Genomic DNA, 19614 nt, shown 5'->3' on the forward strand with positions numbered 1-19614 from the left:
AAAGAAAATAAAAGTTTCAATAAGAAATTTAAATTCATGGAAAATAATTCCATAACAGATTACTAGGGAGAAGTTTTTTCTTGTTCTTTTAGTTTCAGGGTTTTATGTTTGTGTTTTGTTTGTTGTTACCTCAAAAGACCAAATGGTATGATGCACATGTAGATACTCAGTAAATGAGCAGTTAATCTTTCATCTCAGAACTGTAATATTAAAAAGGAAAATTTTGAAGTGGACAATGAAAGTTTAAAACTATGTGTATGAGAAAGAACATGCAGTTGATGAAGGTAAGTTAAAACCGACAGCAAAAAATAAAACAAAATAAAATCTGGCAGCAAAGGATATTTTGACTAACATTCCTGAAGAGTCCATTGATTTTAAGATTTGCTTTAGGGTTCTGGACCAAGTATTCCGCTACTGGACCACATATAGCTTGGTTGGTTACCTAGAACCTAAGTCATCCAATTTCTCTTCCATTTTAGTTTTTTGCTTTGTAAAATTAGGGTGTTGGGCCAAATGACTTGGGTTTCTTTGGATGTATCATTATCAAAATGCTGTAACTTCTTATCAAGTGAAGTAATGGAACACTGAAGCTTTTAAGCTTTTATGAAGTACTTCATGCTCTGAGCCATTATACATGTATATGTAAGCTATGAAAAAATGAATTGTAAATATACACATGATGGGACTTCCCTGGTGGTCCAGTGGCTGAGACTCGGCGTTCCCAATGCAGTGGGCCCGGGTTTGATTCCTGGTCAGGGAACTACATCCTGCGTGCTGCAACTAAAGCGCCCACATGTCACAAGGAAGATGGAAGATCTCTCATGCAGCAACCAAGACCTGGCGCAGCCAAGTAAATAAATAAACACATGATGAATACTGCAAAATGGACTCTAAATATTAACAAATGCTCCCTCAGAGTTAGTTCTCTCAGAGATAACTATAAACTATAAAACATAAACAATAAAAACAAATTAAAAACTAGCCAAAAAGTTCAATGTTCTCCAAAGTCGTGTTGATCAAATCATGTGATGTATCAATGATCATATGACTGAAAGAAATGGAAAAATATATTTGATTCCTGTTATAAGAGGAAGCTGGATGTCACTAGAAACTTTTGCGAGCTTTAGGAGAGGAAGAGTTCCGTTTAGGAAAATACTCATTTTAGATGCTCTGAAGAAGCTTAATAGACGGAACCTAGGTTCATCCATTCTCTCCATAAGGGAGGACCTAAGAGAGAAGAATGAGTGGTTTCTGCCTGGTGGAGACATTTACGTGACATTGTACCTCTTGCCTGCAAAACGGCGATTAAAATTGGCACTTGCTTAAAGGAGTGAAAAACAGGTAAGAAAATTTTTATTTCTGTAGGAAATGAAAATTACCTCGAAAGGGGCACACGTGCATATACACACACTTAGTTGAAAGGGGAGGGGGAGGGAAATATAGAGGAAAGGAAGACACGGAAATGGAAGGCAGAATTAAATGAATGCTGATGGGAAAAAAGTCATAAACGCAAGAAGGGCAAGTGTTAAGCGATAAAAGGGAGAAGAACAAGTCTTTTATCCCACTTAATTGGTCACCTGAAGAGAGGTCTTCCCGCCCCACCTGAGAAGACACGTCTAAAAAGCACAACTAAAAAGGTGGAGTGAAAAACCAAAATGTAGAAGGGAACGATAAAGCCAGCAATTTGCTGCCCGGGCCGCACTCCTGGCTCCGCAAGAGGCAGTGCTGCGCGTCCTCGCCCAGGAGCTCGTCATCGCCGGCTGAGACGGCGCCAGGGTCTGCGCGCGCTGGGCAACTATCCCGGTAGCTTCCCGGGGAGACACGCTCGTCCGGTCCCCAGGGGCCGGCGAGGCCGCCCACCGCGCGGCGCCGCCCCGAGGTCCCGGGAAGTGGACCCGCGGTTCTCCGGGCCCCAATTCAAGCCGCGCGCCCGCCCTCTGAGGCCCCAAACCCGCGGAGAGCGCGTGGGGTGGCCGCTATGGGGTCCCAGCGCGCCCGGGCTCCCTGAGCGGTCCACACAAACCGCACCCGGCCGCCTTCCCGGAACCGCCCACGCCGCGGGCAAGGCGGGGCCGCGGACACCCGGCGGCGCGCCCAGCGCCCCGCTATCTGCAATAATTGCAGCCTCCGCCGCCGCCTGGAGCGATGCGCCACCCGGAAACCGGTTCCCCCGGGCTCTACCGCAGGCCTTTGAGCCCCTTTTCGCATCCATGGGGCTGAGCCGGCTGCCTGAGCCCGAGAGCGTTAGGTGAGTAGCCCCCGGAGAGCACTGAGCGTAAATTAAACCGGCGGCCGTGGCGGCAATCCTCTAGTGCCGGGCCAGAGGCTGGGAGCTAGCGCCCAGCGCCTTCTGGTTGTACGCAGAGTGGTGGGTGGGTGTGGATGTGTGTGTGTCTCCTGTCGTTAGTTGTTATTGGAGTAGGTTTTTCTTGTTCGTTTTGTTTTAGTTCTCAAATCCATCATACGTTGCTGCTACTGTGGCCTGGGTTGGCACCCCTCATGTGCAAAGACTCATCACTTCCTCCTGATTGGGGAATATAAATAAGCCCCTGCTCAAAGCGCACGCTGAGTCTGTGGCTTTATTTTACTTACCAGTCATCAGCTTGTTATGTCAGCCTTGTTATCTCACCCTGGATTCTGGTGTGTTTTGTTGCCCAAAAGATCAATAGCAGGAAGACACCACTAACTTTAGCCTTCCATCAAGATATCCAAGACGGGCTTCCCTGGTGGCGCAGTGGTTGAGAATCTGCCTGCCCATGCAGGGGACACGAGTTCGAGCCCTGGTCTGAGAAGATACCACATACCACATGCCACGGAGCAACTAGGCCCGTGAGCCACAACTACTGAACCTGCGCGTCTGGAGCCTGTGCTCCGCAACAAGAGAGGCCGCGATAGTGAGAGGCCCGCGCACCATGATGAAGAGTGGCCCCGGCTTGCCGCAACTAGAGAAAGCCCTCGCACAGAAACGAAGACCCAACACAGCCAAAAAATTAATTAATTAATTAATTGTAAAAAAGAAGGAAATCCAGGACACCAGTGGCTAGAGACAGAGCAGGTGCTTTACTTTGCCAGATCTACCTCTGAAAGGCTAAACCCCCCTTTCCCCATTCGTCTATAATGGGCCCTCCACCTGGTATTATTGCTGCTATACAGTATCTCATGAAATTCTGGTTTACTGTTTCTCTCTAAGTCAAGAGTGAAACATTTCAATTCAGCAAATACCTGTGCATCTTCTGTGGGCCAAGCAGGCCTGGGGACAGGAGTTACAAATAAGAATGGAATACAATTCAGGAGCTCAAAATCCAATGGATCGGAATATACCTAACGATTAATTAGGTAGTGTGATTTACCCGATACTAATGATGTGAGCAAAATGACCGGTTCACATATGTTCTAGCATATTAAGGTCTTTAGAATTACAGTCCTATTGACTAGATTTTTGCCTTTTTAGGGTTTCCATAGAAGGCATGATAGAATAAGTAGGGAAAATCAGTGATGTAGGTCTGAATCCTGGGGCCTACACAGAAAGTTGCTGTGCTGGATATGGAAGTTTGGCACTCACACTCATTCCTACCTGTGACTAGTGTGCCTTCTTGTACAGGAGAAACAGGAAAGCTAAAAACAGTTCCCAGACTCCCTTCCAGTTAGAGTTCTGGGTGTAAATAAGAGTTCTGGATGACTTGCCGGAGATTTCAAAGGCAGAGATAAGGCAGAAGCCTCCCTGCTCCTCCCTGATGATTTTGGCTGTTTTCTGTGAGCACGGAAGGTGCACAAGGTGTCAGTGTCCAGGCTCTAGAACTGTGGGTGTTGGGAGGGACTTACAGCAACCAGACTCAGCATGCCATGTTGAGTCACCAGCCCTCTGGCTGTCAAGAGGCAGCTGAGGGAGGTAGTCAACATACTCTGAGTTCCCTGTCCAGACAGCTTCCAGATCCCAGCTTCTCAGGGTCACAGGTACAGTATGTTCTTGAACTCCTTGGTTCCTGTAGGCCTCCTGATTGTGGCAAAACTAGTATATTCCCTGGTGGCTCGTCTAGTAGTGTTCTAGAAGTCATTCCTAGAGGCCCAGCCAAGACCCTGCACTTGTAGCCCTTTCAACAACCTCTAGCCTTGCAACAATTCACTTAATTCTCTGTATAAAATCTCTTTCTGCTTAAACTATTGGGCATGGTGTCTGTTTTCTGCATTGACTCTGAGTAATATGTTTGCTGCATAGCCTCTAAAAGCCACCTAATCCCTTCAGTTTCTTTAGATGGGAAATGGAACCATGAGATTAGATCCAGGGCCTGGCAGTGATTTGAATGCCTTCATTTGGGCTCTGCCCTCTCTAGTTGCTACAGACTCCTACATTTGAGTTGACCTCTGAAGGTACTTGAGTTTGTTACCCATACACTAGATTATCTCTGAAGTCTCTTGCTCTACAAGCATAATGTAAAACATTTCTTCATTTAAAACATTCTCAGAGTATATCACAAGAGATTGTTGACTGTCTGGTTCATGACTAACTGTTCACGGGTCCTGTTGATAATTGGGAGGCCACTGACTCTTGGTTGGCACACAGACCCTAATGATAGAACAGATTTTTCCTCTGGGGAAAAGGAATTTACATCTTTTTCACACAAAGCCTAGGAAACTAGTATGTGGGGAGATGGAGCTCCCTGTATATGCACTTGTGTAACGAGGCAGCATTCTTTGTAGTCTTGGGTCATACAGGTTAAGGAAAGTGAAATGATGATAAGTTCGAAAGAGTTTTGAAGGGCCTTATAAAGTTATTAAGTATACCTTGCCAATACAGTAAAAGATCTTTATGTGTTTTTTTTAGGAATCTAGTGTTTATGTTTCTGTGGTTCATAAGGAGGGATGAAAGATTTGAGCTTACCAGTGTCCCTTATCTGTGCTCTTCAGTACAGTACATGTATGCTTCTTTCTCAAGGAAAATCTCATGAAACGAAGATAAAGCACTGAGGGACTTTTTTGTGTGTGTGTGTGGTATGCGGGCCTCTCACTGCTGTTGCCTCTCCTGTCGCGGAGCACAGGCTCCGGACGCGCAGGCTCAGCAGCCATGGCTCACGGGCCCAGCCGCTCCGTGGCATGTGGGATCTTCCCGGACCGGGGCACAAACCCGTGTCCCCTGCATCGGTAGGCAGACTCTCAACCACTGCGCCACCAGGGAAGCCCACACTGAGGGACTTTTTTGGGACTCCTTGATGTACTTAGTACTAGTTTAAGGTTTTCTCTGACGTAGGCATTATCACCATTTTCCGGTTGAAGAAAATTGTCCAAACTGGCTAAATAACTTGCCCCAAATGGCCCAATTAGGAGGCAATGACACAAGAAGGATTTACACTCAGGGTTTTCATGTCCTTTTTCCTCTGACCGCTCCACATAGCTTGCATATGATGCTCATTAAGATCTCATTGACATGGATGTGCACAAAATTCCCTACCTGCACTTTCCTTTGTACCCCTTACCCTTTAATCATGTGGTTCCTCTGCCTGTAATGGTCTTTATTTTCTTTTCGAGACTAAGTCACCTTTCAAGGCTTGATTCAAGTATCAGCCACGTAAGGCATTATCTCCTCTCCCCTGTTTAACTCTATGCCTGCACTTCTGACATTATAATTAAATTACCTTAAGGTGGCACTAGCTGCTGTAACAGATAATCTCTGAAACCTCAGTAACTTAACACAATAGAAGCTTATTTCTCATTCATATAAAGTCCAACCAGGTGTTCAGCTTGTGGCCTTCTCCTCAGTGATTCAGGAACACTAACTCTTTTTATATTATGGTTTTGCCATCCCCTAAGACCTTGGAGTCCTTAGTTTCCGGGCAATGGACAGGAAAAGAGAGAGCATAATGTAAAACATGGGAGCTTTCTTACAGCAGTGGAAGTACAACACATCATTTATGCCTATATCCCTTTGCCAGACTCAGGGACTTGCCACACTAACCTGCAAGGGAGGCTGGGAATGTCAACTATCTGTGTGTCTAGGCAGCAGAGGAAACTGGTTTGGTGAACACATAGCAATCTCTGTCCCTTTCTTAAAGAGCAGAGACTGCATCTCAGTCATCTTTCTGTCTCTTGTGTTTACACACCATAGAAACCCAGTAAAAGGCTGATGAACTTCAATGATTGTGAAAAGATGGGGTTGCTTATCTCATGTGCCTTAAATTGAAACTTAACCACACTTCATTATGGTTACCTAGGGAATGATCTGTCATACTCTGACTAGGTCGCAACCTTTGACTATAGGAACTGTGTCAGATTGTTCACATTCAAATCCCTAACACAAGGGCTAGAACATGGTAAGAGCTTAATAGAGGTTTGTTGAATGAATGAGTCCTTAGAGAGAAAAAAGAGGGACAGAGTTAGTCTACATGGAGTTAGGAAATACTAACTGAGATGGTGACAGTTGGGTTAGATCTTGAATGACTCGTAGAACTTTACCAAGTAGAGAAGTAAAACATGTAATCCCAGGCAGTGATGGTAGTTGTGTTTTATTGTTCTTGTAGTTTTGTTTCATGAGTAGAAAGTAACAAAACAATCATATGTTTATAAGCCTAACTTTTAAAAATTCAATATTCAAATATTACAACTAAACTTCAGGGATAGGGCAGAAAAAATATATAACCTTACAAGCTATGCAATCTCTAAAGACTAAAAGAATGGTGCTAAAAACCTTGGCACTGATTTTTAGCTGCTCAAATGTTCTTTTCTGGACATTTTTGAGAAATGTCAATATGAAGGCAGTGTTCTATCAGTATCTGTTCATCCTCTGTGAAGGTTTTTCCCCATGTCAAGAAGCTAGGGAGACATGTGTAAGCCAAAGGTTCCTCATCACTGCTCCTTATCAGAGCTTCTCAGAGATGGCTCTGCATCAGAGTCACCTGTTGTATTGGTTAGGATGCTTTTGGCTATAAGTACCAGGATATTCAGCCAAAATTGCCTTCAAAAATACAAGCTTCTTTTCTCATACGACAAAATATCTAAGGTAAGTAGATCCAAGGTTTGTTCAGGGGCACATTGATACCAAGGTCCAGGTTGCTTTCCATTAGCTAATCTTGACTTTTTCTTCATGGATGGCTGCTAGAATTCCAAGAAACACAGTCCCCATCCACAGCTTCATCCTCCCCTGCTAACACACGCACACACACACACACACACACACACACACAGACAAATAGAGAAGAGGGTGCTCCTCTTGCCTCTCTGTCTTTATATTAGGAAGGAAAATCTTACCCAGTGGTCCGCAATAGCCTTGCCTGCAAATTTCATTGGCAAGAAATGAATCATGCTCATCCTTAAACCAACAGCTGGCAAAGAGGAATGATGTTACAGAGATTGACTTAGACCAGTCATGATTTATTCCTAGGGCTGGTGAAGGGACCCACTGGCATACCTGAGCAGTGGCTCTTAGGTAGGTAATAAGTCACATTGCCACACTTGGGAGATTCAGTCTCTGGAGATTCTGATTTTAGTAAGCCTAAAAGTAATATTTTAAACTTTCAATTAAACATTTGCCTTTGGGTTGCGGGGGGAGAGATTTTTTACAAAGAGAAGCAAGTATTGGGTCCCTTCTTACCTAGGGATAATTTCCTTTTATTCCTATCTCATTGCATAGTGTTTTACTTCATGATGATTCAATCAAATTACTATATTAATTAACCAAATAGAATAGTGGTTGTTTTCTTTTGATAACTTGATTGCATGCAGTTGGAACACTTAATACTTTCTGATAAGGTAGTTCTCATTCAAGGAGACATTCTTAGTCATTTCAGTAATTAATTATTGAGGAAATTTTAAGCCCTACTCTTCACTTAATCTGAATTCTTCACTGATAGAATAGGGCTTCTTTTGGGAAATGAGTATTAGATCAGAGTTGATTAGCAGAATCCAGAAATTGGAAAGTTTCAATATGTTCTACATAGAAATATCGTATGGTATGGAAACCCTACACTTTTAACACATAAATGGATGAACACCAAAGATAGGAGATTTTTATTATAATTGTTATAGAGTACTTAATGAACAATCATGGAGATGCTTTTTCAAATGCATGAATACAGTACATAGAGTACTCCAGCAATATATGTAAATTCTCAGTACAGTCACCCCATTAAATGTCAGCCTGTCCTACCAAAGACAGAAAATAACAAGAACAACCAGTCTTTATCCATGTAATGATCTTTCAGCAGTAATTCAGTTGATAGCAGCAAGTGTATTTTACTTGCCCAAGAGCCTGTGGACATTTGCAAGTTGATAATTCTTTCATTTCCTCTGGAATATTACAGAAAGCACTTTTAAACACTTAGATTAATAAGATAACCTGAAAAAGAGAAGGCTGATTTAACAAACCTCTTTCTATATATGAAAGCATATTTATGGAAGTTGTTTTCAAAGTGTGCTCCACTTGCCAGGAGGAACAGGGGTGAGTGGACAGGGTTTCTGCAGCTCCACCTTTATCTGTCCCATTTGTTGGATTTCAGGATAAGGTTTCATTTAACAGAACATTTCTGGCTTAAAAAAATATTTGAAAATTGCTCTAGAAGCTTCTAGGCAGTTCCCCCATCTTCTTTGAAAACCACAAAAACAAAAAAATGACTTAAATTGTGGCAGGTGGAATTAAGTTACCTAAAATCAAATTACCAGAGTCTATGAAAAATATTATTACCAAGGAAAGCTGTGTCATTTTCTTTTCTCTGAAGCTCTAAGAATTGCGTAAATTCTTTTTAAATGTATTTTAAATTGCATTTAAAAATCTTTTTTTAAAATTTATTTGTTTTATTTATTTATTTTTGGCTGCGTTGGGTCTGCTTTGTTGCACACAGGCTTTCTGTAGTTGTGGTGAGTTACTCTTTGTTGCGGTGTGAGGGCTTCTCATTGCGGTGGCTTCTCTTGTTGCAGAGCATGGACTCTAGGCACGCGGGCTTCAGTAGTTGTGACACACGGGCTTAGATGCTCCACGGCATTTGGGATCTTCCTGGACCAGGGCTCGAACCCGTGTCCCCTGCATTGGCAGATGGATTCTTAACCACGGCATCACCAGGGAAGCCCCTGAAAATCTTCTTATTGTAAAAATACTAACAATAAAGAAACATAGAGAATAAAAATGAAATTCCAACAACTCCATTTCCCTCCCCAAAGGCAACTAATGTTGACAGACTTTTTCCTCTTTATTTACGTATATATACATACCAGAACTGCTCATATTCTTGATCTATTATTCTTGATCTGCAGTTTTCTCTCAAGTTTAGAGGAAAGACAAAGCAGACTGTTCCTTTGAAGTCCACAGCTCTATGATTTTGGTGGCATATGTGCCTAATACTGTAAAATAAAGCTCAAATTAAATCAAGATAGTTTCTAAGTATGTGTATCAGTCCTGTAGGAAATTCCGTATACTGGGAATGCTAAAGAGAGGCATGATTGGCCAATAGCCTTTGCATTTGTTTTTAGAAAATACTTGACCTACTAACTTATAAGCAAGTGGGCAGTCACAACAGTCTTAACAGCCATGTCCGTGGGCTTATGTCAAGCCTCATTCTTCTATTGAAATCTGTACTTGAGTCAGAGAACTTTGATTAAACTCACATTATTTACTGAATTTATGAAGTCTATAAAATTTCACCATTTGAAAAAAATACATTTTTTTCTAATATGGTTTACAGGTTGGGTATCGGTTTGAATAAAGCAATATCCTGATTGAGAGGCAGGAAAAAAAACTTGAAAAAACTTGGTTCTGTGTATAGGCCCTTTTACTGTTTATTTAAAATGTACCTTGCCTTCCCAGTTCTCAGTATAATTTTCTGATATACAAAAATCTCTCAAACCATCTAAGTTTAACTGGATTTTTTTAAATGAAAAGCTTCTTAATTCTTAGAATCTTAAGTCATATTTAAGTGGCAAGTTGTCACCTAGCCAGTTAACTGATAATTCAGAATATGTTAACAATATTTGTCAAGAGAATAGAATAGAAGTTCTTATTTCATTCATTTTGTTACCAATGTTGTGCAACTTAAATGGATTAGTAAGAATTTTTTGTTTGTAATAAACTCTATAACATTGATAACAATGGAAAAAAGTAGAGCTGAACAAAAGATAGAAAATTTTAATATTTATATTTGCTTGTGGAATGTGTTTTCAAACTTATAATTAACTATGGGTATATACAAGTAGAATTTTAAACAAAATATAACAAAAATGTAAAATTATAATGCAGTGACTTGATAGAAAGGACATGAAGTCAAAGATATAGGTTAAAGAACTATCTCATTTCACAAAATTTATAGTTTTACTATGGGGCTTGGCTGATATTGGCTGTGTTCACTGAGAAAAGTTATTTAGCTTCTCTAAGTTTTAGTTTTCTTATTTAAATATGAAAGAGATTGGACAAGGTAATTTCTAAAGGCCTTTCCAACTTTTATTATTCCATTAAACTATGAGTGATTTTTAGCTGCTTAGAAGCCATCTAGTTTCTCCATATCTCCTCACTTTTTAACTTTTCCATCTCAGACACCTAGCATCTCACATCGATTCTTAACTCTGTTGGACCTTTACTGGACCCAAAGACTTTTAAAGACTTCCACGAACACAATAAAGAAATTAATTAGGGTCCATTAACTATAGTATATCATTTAACTAGCATTGTTGAAAAACAAAGCATTTCACTTAATTTTATTGGTAACTGACACCTATTTTACTGAATGCAACATTTTTGTTTAACATTCGCTTTAAAGAAAAGCTCTAAAAATTTGCCAACACAGAATGCTAGGTTTGAATATTTATGAACCATCCAGGCAATTTGAAAAGAATTAAAGTGCTCTTGTTAAAGAGTATAGTTTTTGAGTTCACATTTTGATGCATATATAAATAAACAAATTCTAGAGAAAAAAAAAGAGAAGCTCTAAACTGTACTGTATATTTTAATGCCTTTTAAAACAAAATATTTCCACCTAATTTTTTTCTTTTCATTTTCTTAAAGATGTAGAATCACCTTTCTAAACATCTGTTATTATACAGGGCCTCCTTCAAGACCAATTCAGGTATGAAAATTCTTACTAAGGATTTATTTGGTGGCAAGTGACAGAAACCCAACTCAAACTGGTAAGAAATTTATTGGCTCACCTAACTGAAAAGGAGCTGCTTTCAGTGGTACCAGCAATGTGATTATTAATTTAGAGCTTTCTCTTTCTGTCTTTCCATATTAAGACTCTGCTTGTTCTGTGGTTAGTTACCTCATTCTTTAGAAGGCTTTTCTTGTATGTTACAATGATTGTCAACAGTAAGTCTGGGCTTAGCAACCCCGACAGAAAGAAAACTCTTTCTTAACGGTTCCAGTAAACACCCTAAACCTGACTCTCATTGGCCAGCTGTGGGTCACATGCTCATGCCTGAACTGGTCAAGGTGACCAGGGAAGGAGTTCCCTCGCTGGCCAAGCGTGTCCTCATCTCTGGAGCATTGGTGGAGCATGGGGATTAGAGAGAGAAGGATAAGAGTCTCACATGAGCCATATGTATGGGGAATAGAGGAGGCATGGATTCCACAAAAGAAAATTAGTGTGCTATCACCAAAAAAAAAGGGGGAGAATGATGCTTGGCTGGCCAAAACTATAAATATCCCCTATGAAAAAGACATTTATTCCCACATTTTGTAGCATTAGATTGCAATCTTTTCCATGTCTTTCATTGTCAGCTGTCACTCACGCTGCTCTCAATTTGTCTCTATCACAGTCTCTTCCTATATTTTAATGTATAACATCATAAGAGGGTTTGGAAGTCAGATGAGCAAAATCATTAGAATTGTTTTCAAAATAAGAGTTAATGCACTCTGAGAACTTGAGAGCCTCTCTATGAGTAAGGAGTATAAACTTTCTACTTTTTAATGGACTTCATGATATTTCTTACAGTCCTTAAAAAGCTCATTTTTCCATATTTTCTGATTTCTTTACCTTCTTCTGCCTTCTTAATGGGGGATATACTATTGTAAATTTGTAAATATTGTACATTTCAAGACCCAGTAACTATGAACAATAAATGCCATGAACATGGTTGCTTTAAGTTACATTTTTGTGATTTTTCTAAATTTAAGTTGGGTTTTGAAATGAGACCGGTGGTTTAAGTATTCTTTTGGAAATGGAAACATAGCAGAGTATAAACAAACAGAGCTGACCAGTTGTAAGTTGTTTTACTGGACTTATTAAAATACTGGTATTTTATTTGACCTTTTCTCTCTGCAATACCTCTCTGATCTCAAATAGTACTTTGGTATCCATGGTGGAGACTATGGGAGAATAAGGACATTTTTTTAAACACAAAACTATATGAATTCTCGAAAATAGCATATATTGTGCAACATGCCCAATTTTTATTTTTTATGTTAAAAAGGACTAGAGTAACATTAATAAAATGAATTCTCAAATTCATTTTAGCCAGTAGCGTTACGTCGCCTAATCAAGAAGTTTGCCTTGAAAGAAAGAGGTTAAAATCATGATCAAAGAAAATGAATAGAATTATGTAGTAAATTCTTCAAGACTGGGGAGAACTTGTCCTGCTTTAAGAGGAAAAGCAAAAAGAATGTCAGAGATTTATGATAATTAGGGAGGAGGAGTATGAGTGGCTAATAACCAACACTAGTGAATGCCTACCATATCCATGGTTGTACCTACTCTTGTCTCCATTGTACAGATGGAGAATTACTTACAAACAGCCTAAGAAATTTGGTATATGATGGAGCTGGACTTTAGACCCAGGTTTGTCCAAATCCAGAGCCAATAGACTTTGTCACCTACTATATTAGGGGGTCAGTCTCTACAGAGGGTGAAGGCCAAGTGCCATGGTTTGGGATACAGTCTCCAAACTCTCCAGCCTCGTCTCTCATTATCCATAGCCTCCCACCACAGGCTCTAACGGAGTGTTCCCTTGCACCGCACTGGCTTTCATGCCTCGATGCCTTTAAGACAAGGGTTCTCTGAACCCAGCATTTTCCAGTCAAAATGGCATTCTTTTTCCTGAGTCTAAAGTTTGAAGTATTTAAATTTTAAAAACTATATATACATATACATAAACACATACACATATGTAATGTATCATTCTATATACTTGTATTTATTTTATATAATATATAATAAAAATCAGACTAAAGGCTTTTTGAGATGCCACTCTGGCCAACAATGTATTCTGCAAGGAAGAAAAATGATGATGGTGGTGGTGGAAAGGATATCATTTTCATTGAAAGTTTAAATGCAAGCATCTTGGCATTTTGTTAAACAGAAAATGATGCCTTGAGGCAGGGGTCCCAGCTAATTTATCCCTGTCTTTATGGTTTAGCATAGTGCCTGGCACATATTAGGCACTCAAATGTGTATTGAATTAGATTTTCCCTTCTCTCACATAATTTTCTCTTTGGTTCTGCCAACGCTTATAGTTTGTACCTCTATTATAATACTCATCGTACTTGTTGCATTAGGAATAAGTTTGGTTACTAATAAAAAGAAAACTTGGCTAATAGTGTTTTATACAATTACTCCAAAGCTTGGCAGTCCAAGACTGACGCAGCAACTCATGATGTCGTCAAGGAACCAGCTCCTCCTTCTTTCTTGTCTACTGTCCTTGTATAGGGGTTTTTATTTTCATGGTTAAAAGATGACTGTTGGCCCTCCAGGAGGTATATCTACAATCTAGGAAGGAGAAAGAAACGTGAGAGGGCAAGGAGTAAACAGTGTGATCCTTGAAAGGTCTTGCCGTATTGTTTGGGAATGAAAGCCCTCCCCAGGGACTCCCACTTATATCTCATTACATAGAACTATGACACATGGCCACCTCTAGCTGCAGAAGTAGCTAAGAATTGGAATATTTGGCTTTTCAGCCCATATAGCATGGGAAGCCAAGGGAGAAGAGATTCAAGTGGGTGTTTAGGAAGGCAACCTACAGGTCTGCCCTACAGGTTTTTTAGTTACTTCATACAAATGTATTTTTCTTGGTGTATGGTAAGTCTGTAGAGAACAAAGGATGTGCTTTGGTAATCTTTGAATTACCCACAGTGACTACCAGGAGTCTGTCACAGCACTTATCACAGTGTCTAAGACATTGTGGCTGCTCCATCATTGTTGTTGTATTTTTTTTTAACTTCAATTTTGAAATAAGAACTAGTCAGGAATTAGTGACTCTGGTTTCTCTGAATATGATGGAATCCATAGATTTCTCTTTGGTGACTCATTTCCTCATATCAACATTGGAAAATTACCTGGGGCTTTCCTGCTTCAAGTTGGCCCATTAGAGAGGACAACTTGACAGTAATATTGCTGGGATTATTTGCAGTATAACTCAGAAAACAGGGTGGGAAGGAAATCATATAAAAATATGGTAAACGAGGGCTTTTTCAAGAAAGGTAAAAAGGTAGGTAAGAATTAGGATTATATATTGTAATCAAAGAAAAGATTAACAATTGAAAATTAAGAACAGTCTAATTTAAAATATTTTAGCCACTAAGGGGAAAAATAAGTACAATTCATTCGTTTAAATCTCAAATTGCTATTCTATATCTATACTCTTTCTCCTTCAAAACAGATCCTGTTCTTCCCTCTATCATATTCTTAATTATAAATCATGGAGAATGAAGATAAAACAATTAAGCATGAAGATTCAGAACCATCCACAGAGGTGAATCACACAGCCTCCAGGTGTCAAGTAATACAGGTATGATCAAATGTAGAACATCCCAACCATTTCCTTAAGGAGGGGACTAGATCTCCAAATATATGACAGAATTGTGTTCTCTTCATTCTCTATCACTCAATTAACAATTCTCCCCATTCTTAAATCCCCAAACTGGTGTAGTAGGTGTGACTGCCAGTTTTCCTAGATAGTCATTAGCAGCTGGCCCTACATGGAGAGCCTGTGAAGTGCTTTGTGTTCCCAGCCTAAGCCCTAGAATGATTCTGGTTTCTTCCCTCTTTATTGCTTAAATTAAAGTAAATGAATGAATGTGAATTTGTTTTTGCCACAGATGATTATCTCTTTCTGAATCACTCTGACATATTTACCAACTATGGCCTTGAATCATATTTTAAATAGGCTAATTTTTAAACCCAGTATTGAAAATCATAATGAAATTTTATGTGACTCAAGCATTTATAATGCTACAAATAGTGACTCAATGGTAAATACTCCTCACATAGTTCATTCTTATTCTGAGCATTCTCCAATTAGCTAGTAATAAAGCTGTGCTTTTCCTCTGTAAAGTGTTAGCCTTGATTCTAGCAACAGAAATTTGATTTGTGATGTGATGGCTCAGTAACTATAAAAATGTACAGCAAATATATAGTTTTAAGGATTTTTTAATTGCTTTAAACACAGGAGGAAACAGTTATGAACCCCAGAGGTATAGATGGAAATGAACCAACAGAAGGAAGTAACCTACTGAATAGCAATGAAAAAATGCAAGAAACACCAGCTGAACCAAATCATTTGCAAAGACTAAGACAGACATTTGCTTGCCCTCCACGTGGTTTACTGGATAGAGTAATAACAAATGGTATGTAAATGATAAGGATGAATTCAGAACAAGAGGGTAAAAGATGAAGTTATTATAATGAGAGATTCCTAAGTAATATGGTTTAAAGGACAAAAAGACGTTTACTTCTCTCTCACATAAAAACTACAAGGTGAACAATTCATAACAGTATGTAGCTCTGCTCCATAGTCATTCAGGGTCCCAGGCTGACAGGGCTCCACCATTTTCAACTCAGGGCTACCAAGAGCAGTGTTGTCACCACCATTCCCGCTAGCAGGAAGAGGGAGAGAGCAGAGGTCAAGGGCATTTTCCTTTTCTGTATCTGAGTAATTTCATAGGATTACGTTAGCCCTCCAATGAGAAAAATGACTGAAAAATTACTTATAAACAGAAAAGCACCAAATAAATGTTGATTGTTATTACTGTTAAGTCATGCCACTAATGTTTGAGCAAACACAGCTCAATTTATACTTCCAAACAAATCCATCATTTTGTAAGTAAAGATCCTGGTTTCCAATTCAACTTATTGCTGCTATTACTTAAAATTGGGGGGTTAAGGAGGGGGAGTTTATCTCTGCACTATTTTGATGTGTTAGGGTTGGGATATATGTGTCTTTTAGGAATGGATTTGGTCTTTGGAGGCATCCCAACATTATTCTGATATCAATTTGATGAATAAATGGACGTTCAATTTCAGTAATGTTGTTTTTGTTCAAAAAAGAAGTGTGTGTGTGCATGTATATTGGAGGATGTGTAATACAGTAAGAAAAAGGAGAATGGGGTTGAAACTTCTCTATAAAGGCAAATTTAAAGACAGTTTCAAAAATTGTGTTGAGGAATGACAGCATCATTAAATATATGGCCTCCCCCAGTAAATATGTTGAAGAATGTAACATGTTTGATCTAGAAATTATATTTACTGAAAAATCAGGCTCACTTCTTTATACATATAATTCATTTGTGAGCTCTGAAAAACATTTTTATCATTCGCCACTGGGACAATGGAAGCCAAGTATGATACGTTATATTATACTTCAGGCTCTAGATATGTTTTTAATGAAATTAGGTAAGTTTCTAAACCAGCATGAGAAAAAAATCTCAAACTTTACTTAAAACATGTAGAGAAAACCAGGTTCTAGAATATACACTAGTTGAGAAGGCAACAGATAATTTAATACCTTTTCTGTTCTTTTTATTTTTTTTAAACTTTCACCGTTCATGTTATGGCACACTTCTAGTTAAAACATGTACACTACAGTGGATATGGATTGCATTAAGGAGAAGGGTATAAAAGAATGATGTGATTTGGAGACTAGTTTTATAAAATTCTATAATCATTGTCCTTAAAGCTGCCTGAGAAATGGGGACTCACGATACATAAACACCTCTCACTTGTTTTCTTATACTTCCGTTTCTGAGGCTTACAAGACTGCTTTTTTTCCCTGTACTGTTTCCTGTGACCATTCATCACGCAAAGTAGTCTTCTTAAGAAGTAAATCTTACATGTGAAAATATTATTTTTCAAAATTGTAGATAATAAATAAATTATTAATTGAATTAAACATGATTTAGAGAAACCTTATACATGTACACTCACTACGTATTCAGAATTTCATTTTGAGTATTAGGAGGGAAAAGGAAAGTTAGAGGTTTTTTTTAAAAAAGTAGTATAAACGTATGGGCACCAAGGGGGGAAAGTGGCAGGGGTGGGGTGGAGGTGGGATGAACTGGGAGATTGGGATTGACATATATACACTAATATGTATAAAATAGATACCTACTGTATAAAAAAATAAATACAATTTTTTTTAAAAAGTAATGTGGAAGTGGAAAACCCTTAATTCTACCTTTCTGAATTAGTATAAAACTAGGTTTATGCTGTGATAAGATACAAGTTAGTAGCTGGCAATTCCTGGTTTCCCATTATATTTCAGCCCCTGTTAGAAATTTCAGCCCCTATAGCCAATTGGTAAATACTGAAGGCCCCTTTGTTATTTTGTTGTAATAGCATCATAAGCCTAGAAAATCTGGAACAATTCTGTAAGGGTTTAAAAAATGGGACATTGGATGTGATCTCTAGCAATATGTAGAGGAGACACAATGAATAATCCTTTCACTTATGCCAGTGAAAACATCTGAACATAGTTTAAGGCTTTTTAAATATACCTTTTATCTGTCAAGAAAACAGGAAGTCATCGGACACCAAAAACAAAGTGTAAGTAGGAGAGAGAAATAAACACTCAAGCTGGCCTTTTCTCCAGAGGCTTCTGCAAAATACCAATGAACTTGAGATTTATTCTGAGAACCATGAGAGTATAGGAGGCTTTGCTAGAGCTGCCCAGGTTGGGAGAAGTATCATAGGAGAAGTCATTCTCCCTCACCCACACAAAGTTGGAACCCAATGTGATGGTGGATTTGAGGTAAACCTGCCCTGCAGAGGGGCCCAGTAACTAAACCTGTCTGTCTAAACTGTGGTGCTAGCTGGAGGAGGGGAGAGTCTCCACTAAAAATGGGTAACTTCATTCTGATTTGTGCTCCAAATTCACAGAAAAATAACTCAAACTGAAAATATATCTAAAAGTGGTCCCAGTTTGTAAGCATCTAAACACATGGTAGAAGCAAATTCAGATCCTATCTGGAAAAACTCAGACTCAACCTAAGGCTCCAGAAATTCCCAGAGATACAGTTGCAAGGAAGAGCTCACTGTTGCAAGAAAACAAACAAAAAATCACAAATAAATGCACAAGGAAACATTTCAACATTTTCCATTATCAGAAAATAGAATATAAAATATTTTTGATATCTATAAAGAAGCTAAAGAGGAAATAGCAAGTATGAGTACAAAACAACTCTTTATAAAAATGAAAAGATTTTAGTAAGAACCAAACTGAAGTTCTAGAGATGAAAAATAAAGTACAGTAATTGAAATTTAAAACAGTGAATAGACAACAGAATAAGTGGAAAGAAAATTGGTAAACTAGCAAATAGATCTGAAGAGATTATGTACAATGCAATACACAAAGACAAAGATGGGAAATATGAAACTAGGGTTAGCAATGCGGAGAGGAGAGTGTGACTGTTTAACCATAGTTCCAGAAAAAAAAAAGAATAGGAAAAATGGGGGTGATAAAATATTTGAAGAAATACAGAATTTATAAAAAGCATAAATCCTAAGCAAACCAAAAGGAAGCCATTCCTAAACATATACTGAATTTGCAGAAAGCCAAAGGAAAAGAAAGATCTTAAAACCAACCAAAGAAAAAGAATTCCCTAAAAGAGCTGAAATTAGACTTACAAAACAGTAACAAAAGACAGAAAACCAAGGAATAATATTTTCAAGAAACCGAAAGTAACTCTCAACTTAGAATTGTATACATAGATAAGCTATCTTTTAAGAATGAGAATAAAGATGATTCCAGATAAATAAAACTAAAAATTTGCTACCAGCAGATCTTCATGAGAAATATAGCATGCTCTGCTACAGAGTGTTTCTGTACCATGATTTAGTTTATATGCGATGGTAAATAGGGAACTGTGTCAGTGTAATATGGAGTTTGCATTTTTGTACATAATTTTTCCTGGCATATTAATATTTAACATCATCGAGCAATAGCAGATAAGTACAAAGTGAATTGAACCCTCCCCCCAAGAAAGATCAGGTATATACTTTATTACAACTAAAGATAAAGATTTACTAACTTTAAAGATAAAGCCTTTTAAAAAGCTGAGCACCCTGGGTAAGTACCTTCTTTTGGGGTGGTTAGTTGTTCTCTTAGGAACGTCAAAGATTTAAACTTTCCACGACATTAAGCTATCTAATGAAGCCACATGTGATGAAGAAGCTGCCAACACTTACCTCAGTTAAAAAACAAAACAAAACAAAACATTAACAACAACAAAACATTTGATTGATGGAGAAGGCTACAGTCTGGATAGGATTTGATGGAACTACTCTCTGTTTAGAGCAAATGCTCTCAAGATTCTGCATCTTGAAATAGTAAGTGTAGTTCCAGTGTTGAAGTCTGCAAAGAAGAGGTTGACTATGGGAGATACAAATATTAGTGGAGATTTAACTGTGCTGGTACTTTTATTAGGATCGTTGTTGT

At 38.7% G+C, this 19614-nt stretch overlaps 1 protein-coding gene across 1 annotated transcript in view; it reads left to right on the top strand.

Annotated features, from left to right (window-relative positions):
* Positions 1-14601: 14601 nt before the first annotated feature.
* Positions 14602-19614, top strand: part of SLC9B2 (solute carrier family 9 member B2) — a gene marked incomplete at its 5' end in the record, with an annotated part of 34422 nt that continues 29409 nt past the window's right edge. The window contains 2 exons of the mRNA XM_079704474.1: positions 14602-14691; positions 15352-15529. Of these exons, the coding sequence (XP_079560600.1) occupies positions 14602-14691; positions 15352-15529 (268 nt within the window). The remainder of the gene's footprint in view (positions 14692-15351; positions 15530-19614) is intronic.

Source organism: Hyperoodon ampullatus, assembly GCF_949752795.1.
Source record: "Hyperoodon ampullatus genome assembly, chromosome: 1".
Taxonomy (NCBI): Eukaryota; Metazoa; Chordata; class Mammalia; order Artiodactyla; family Ziphiidae; genus Hyperoodon; species Hyperoodon ampullatus.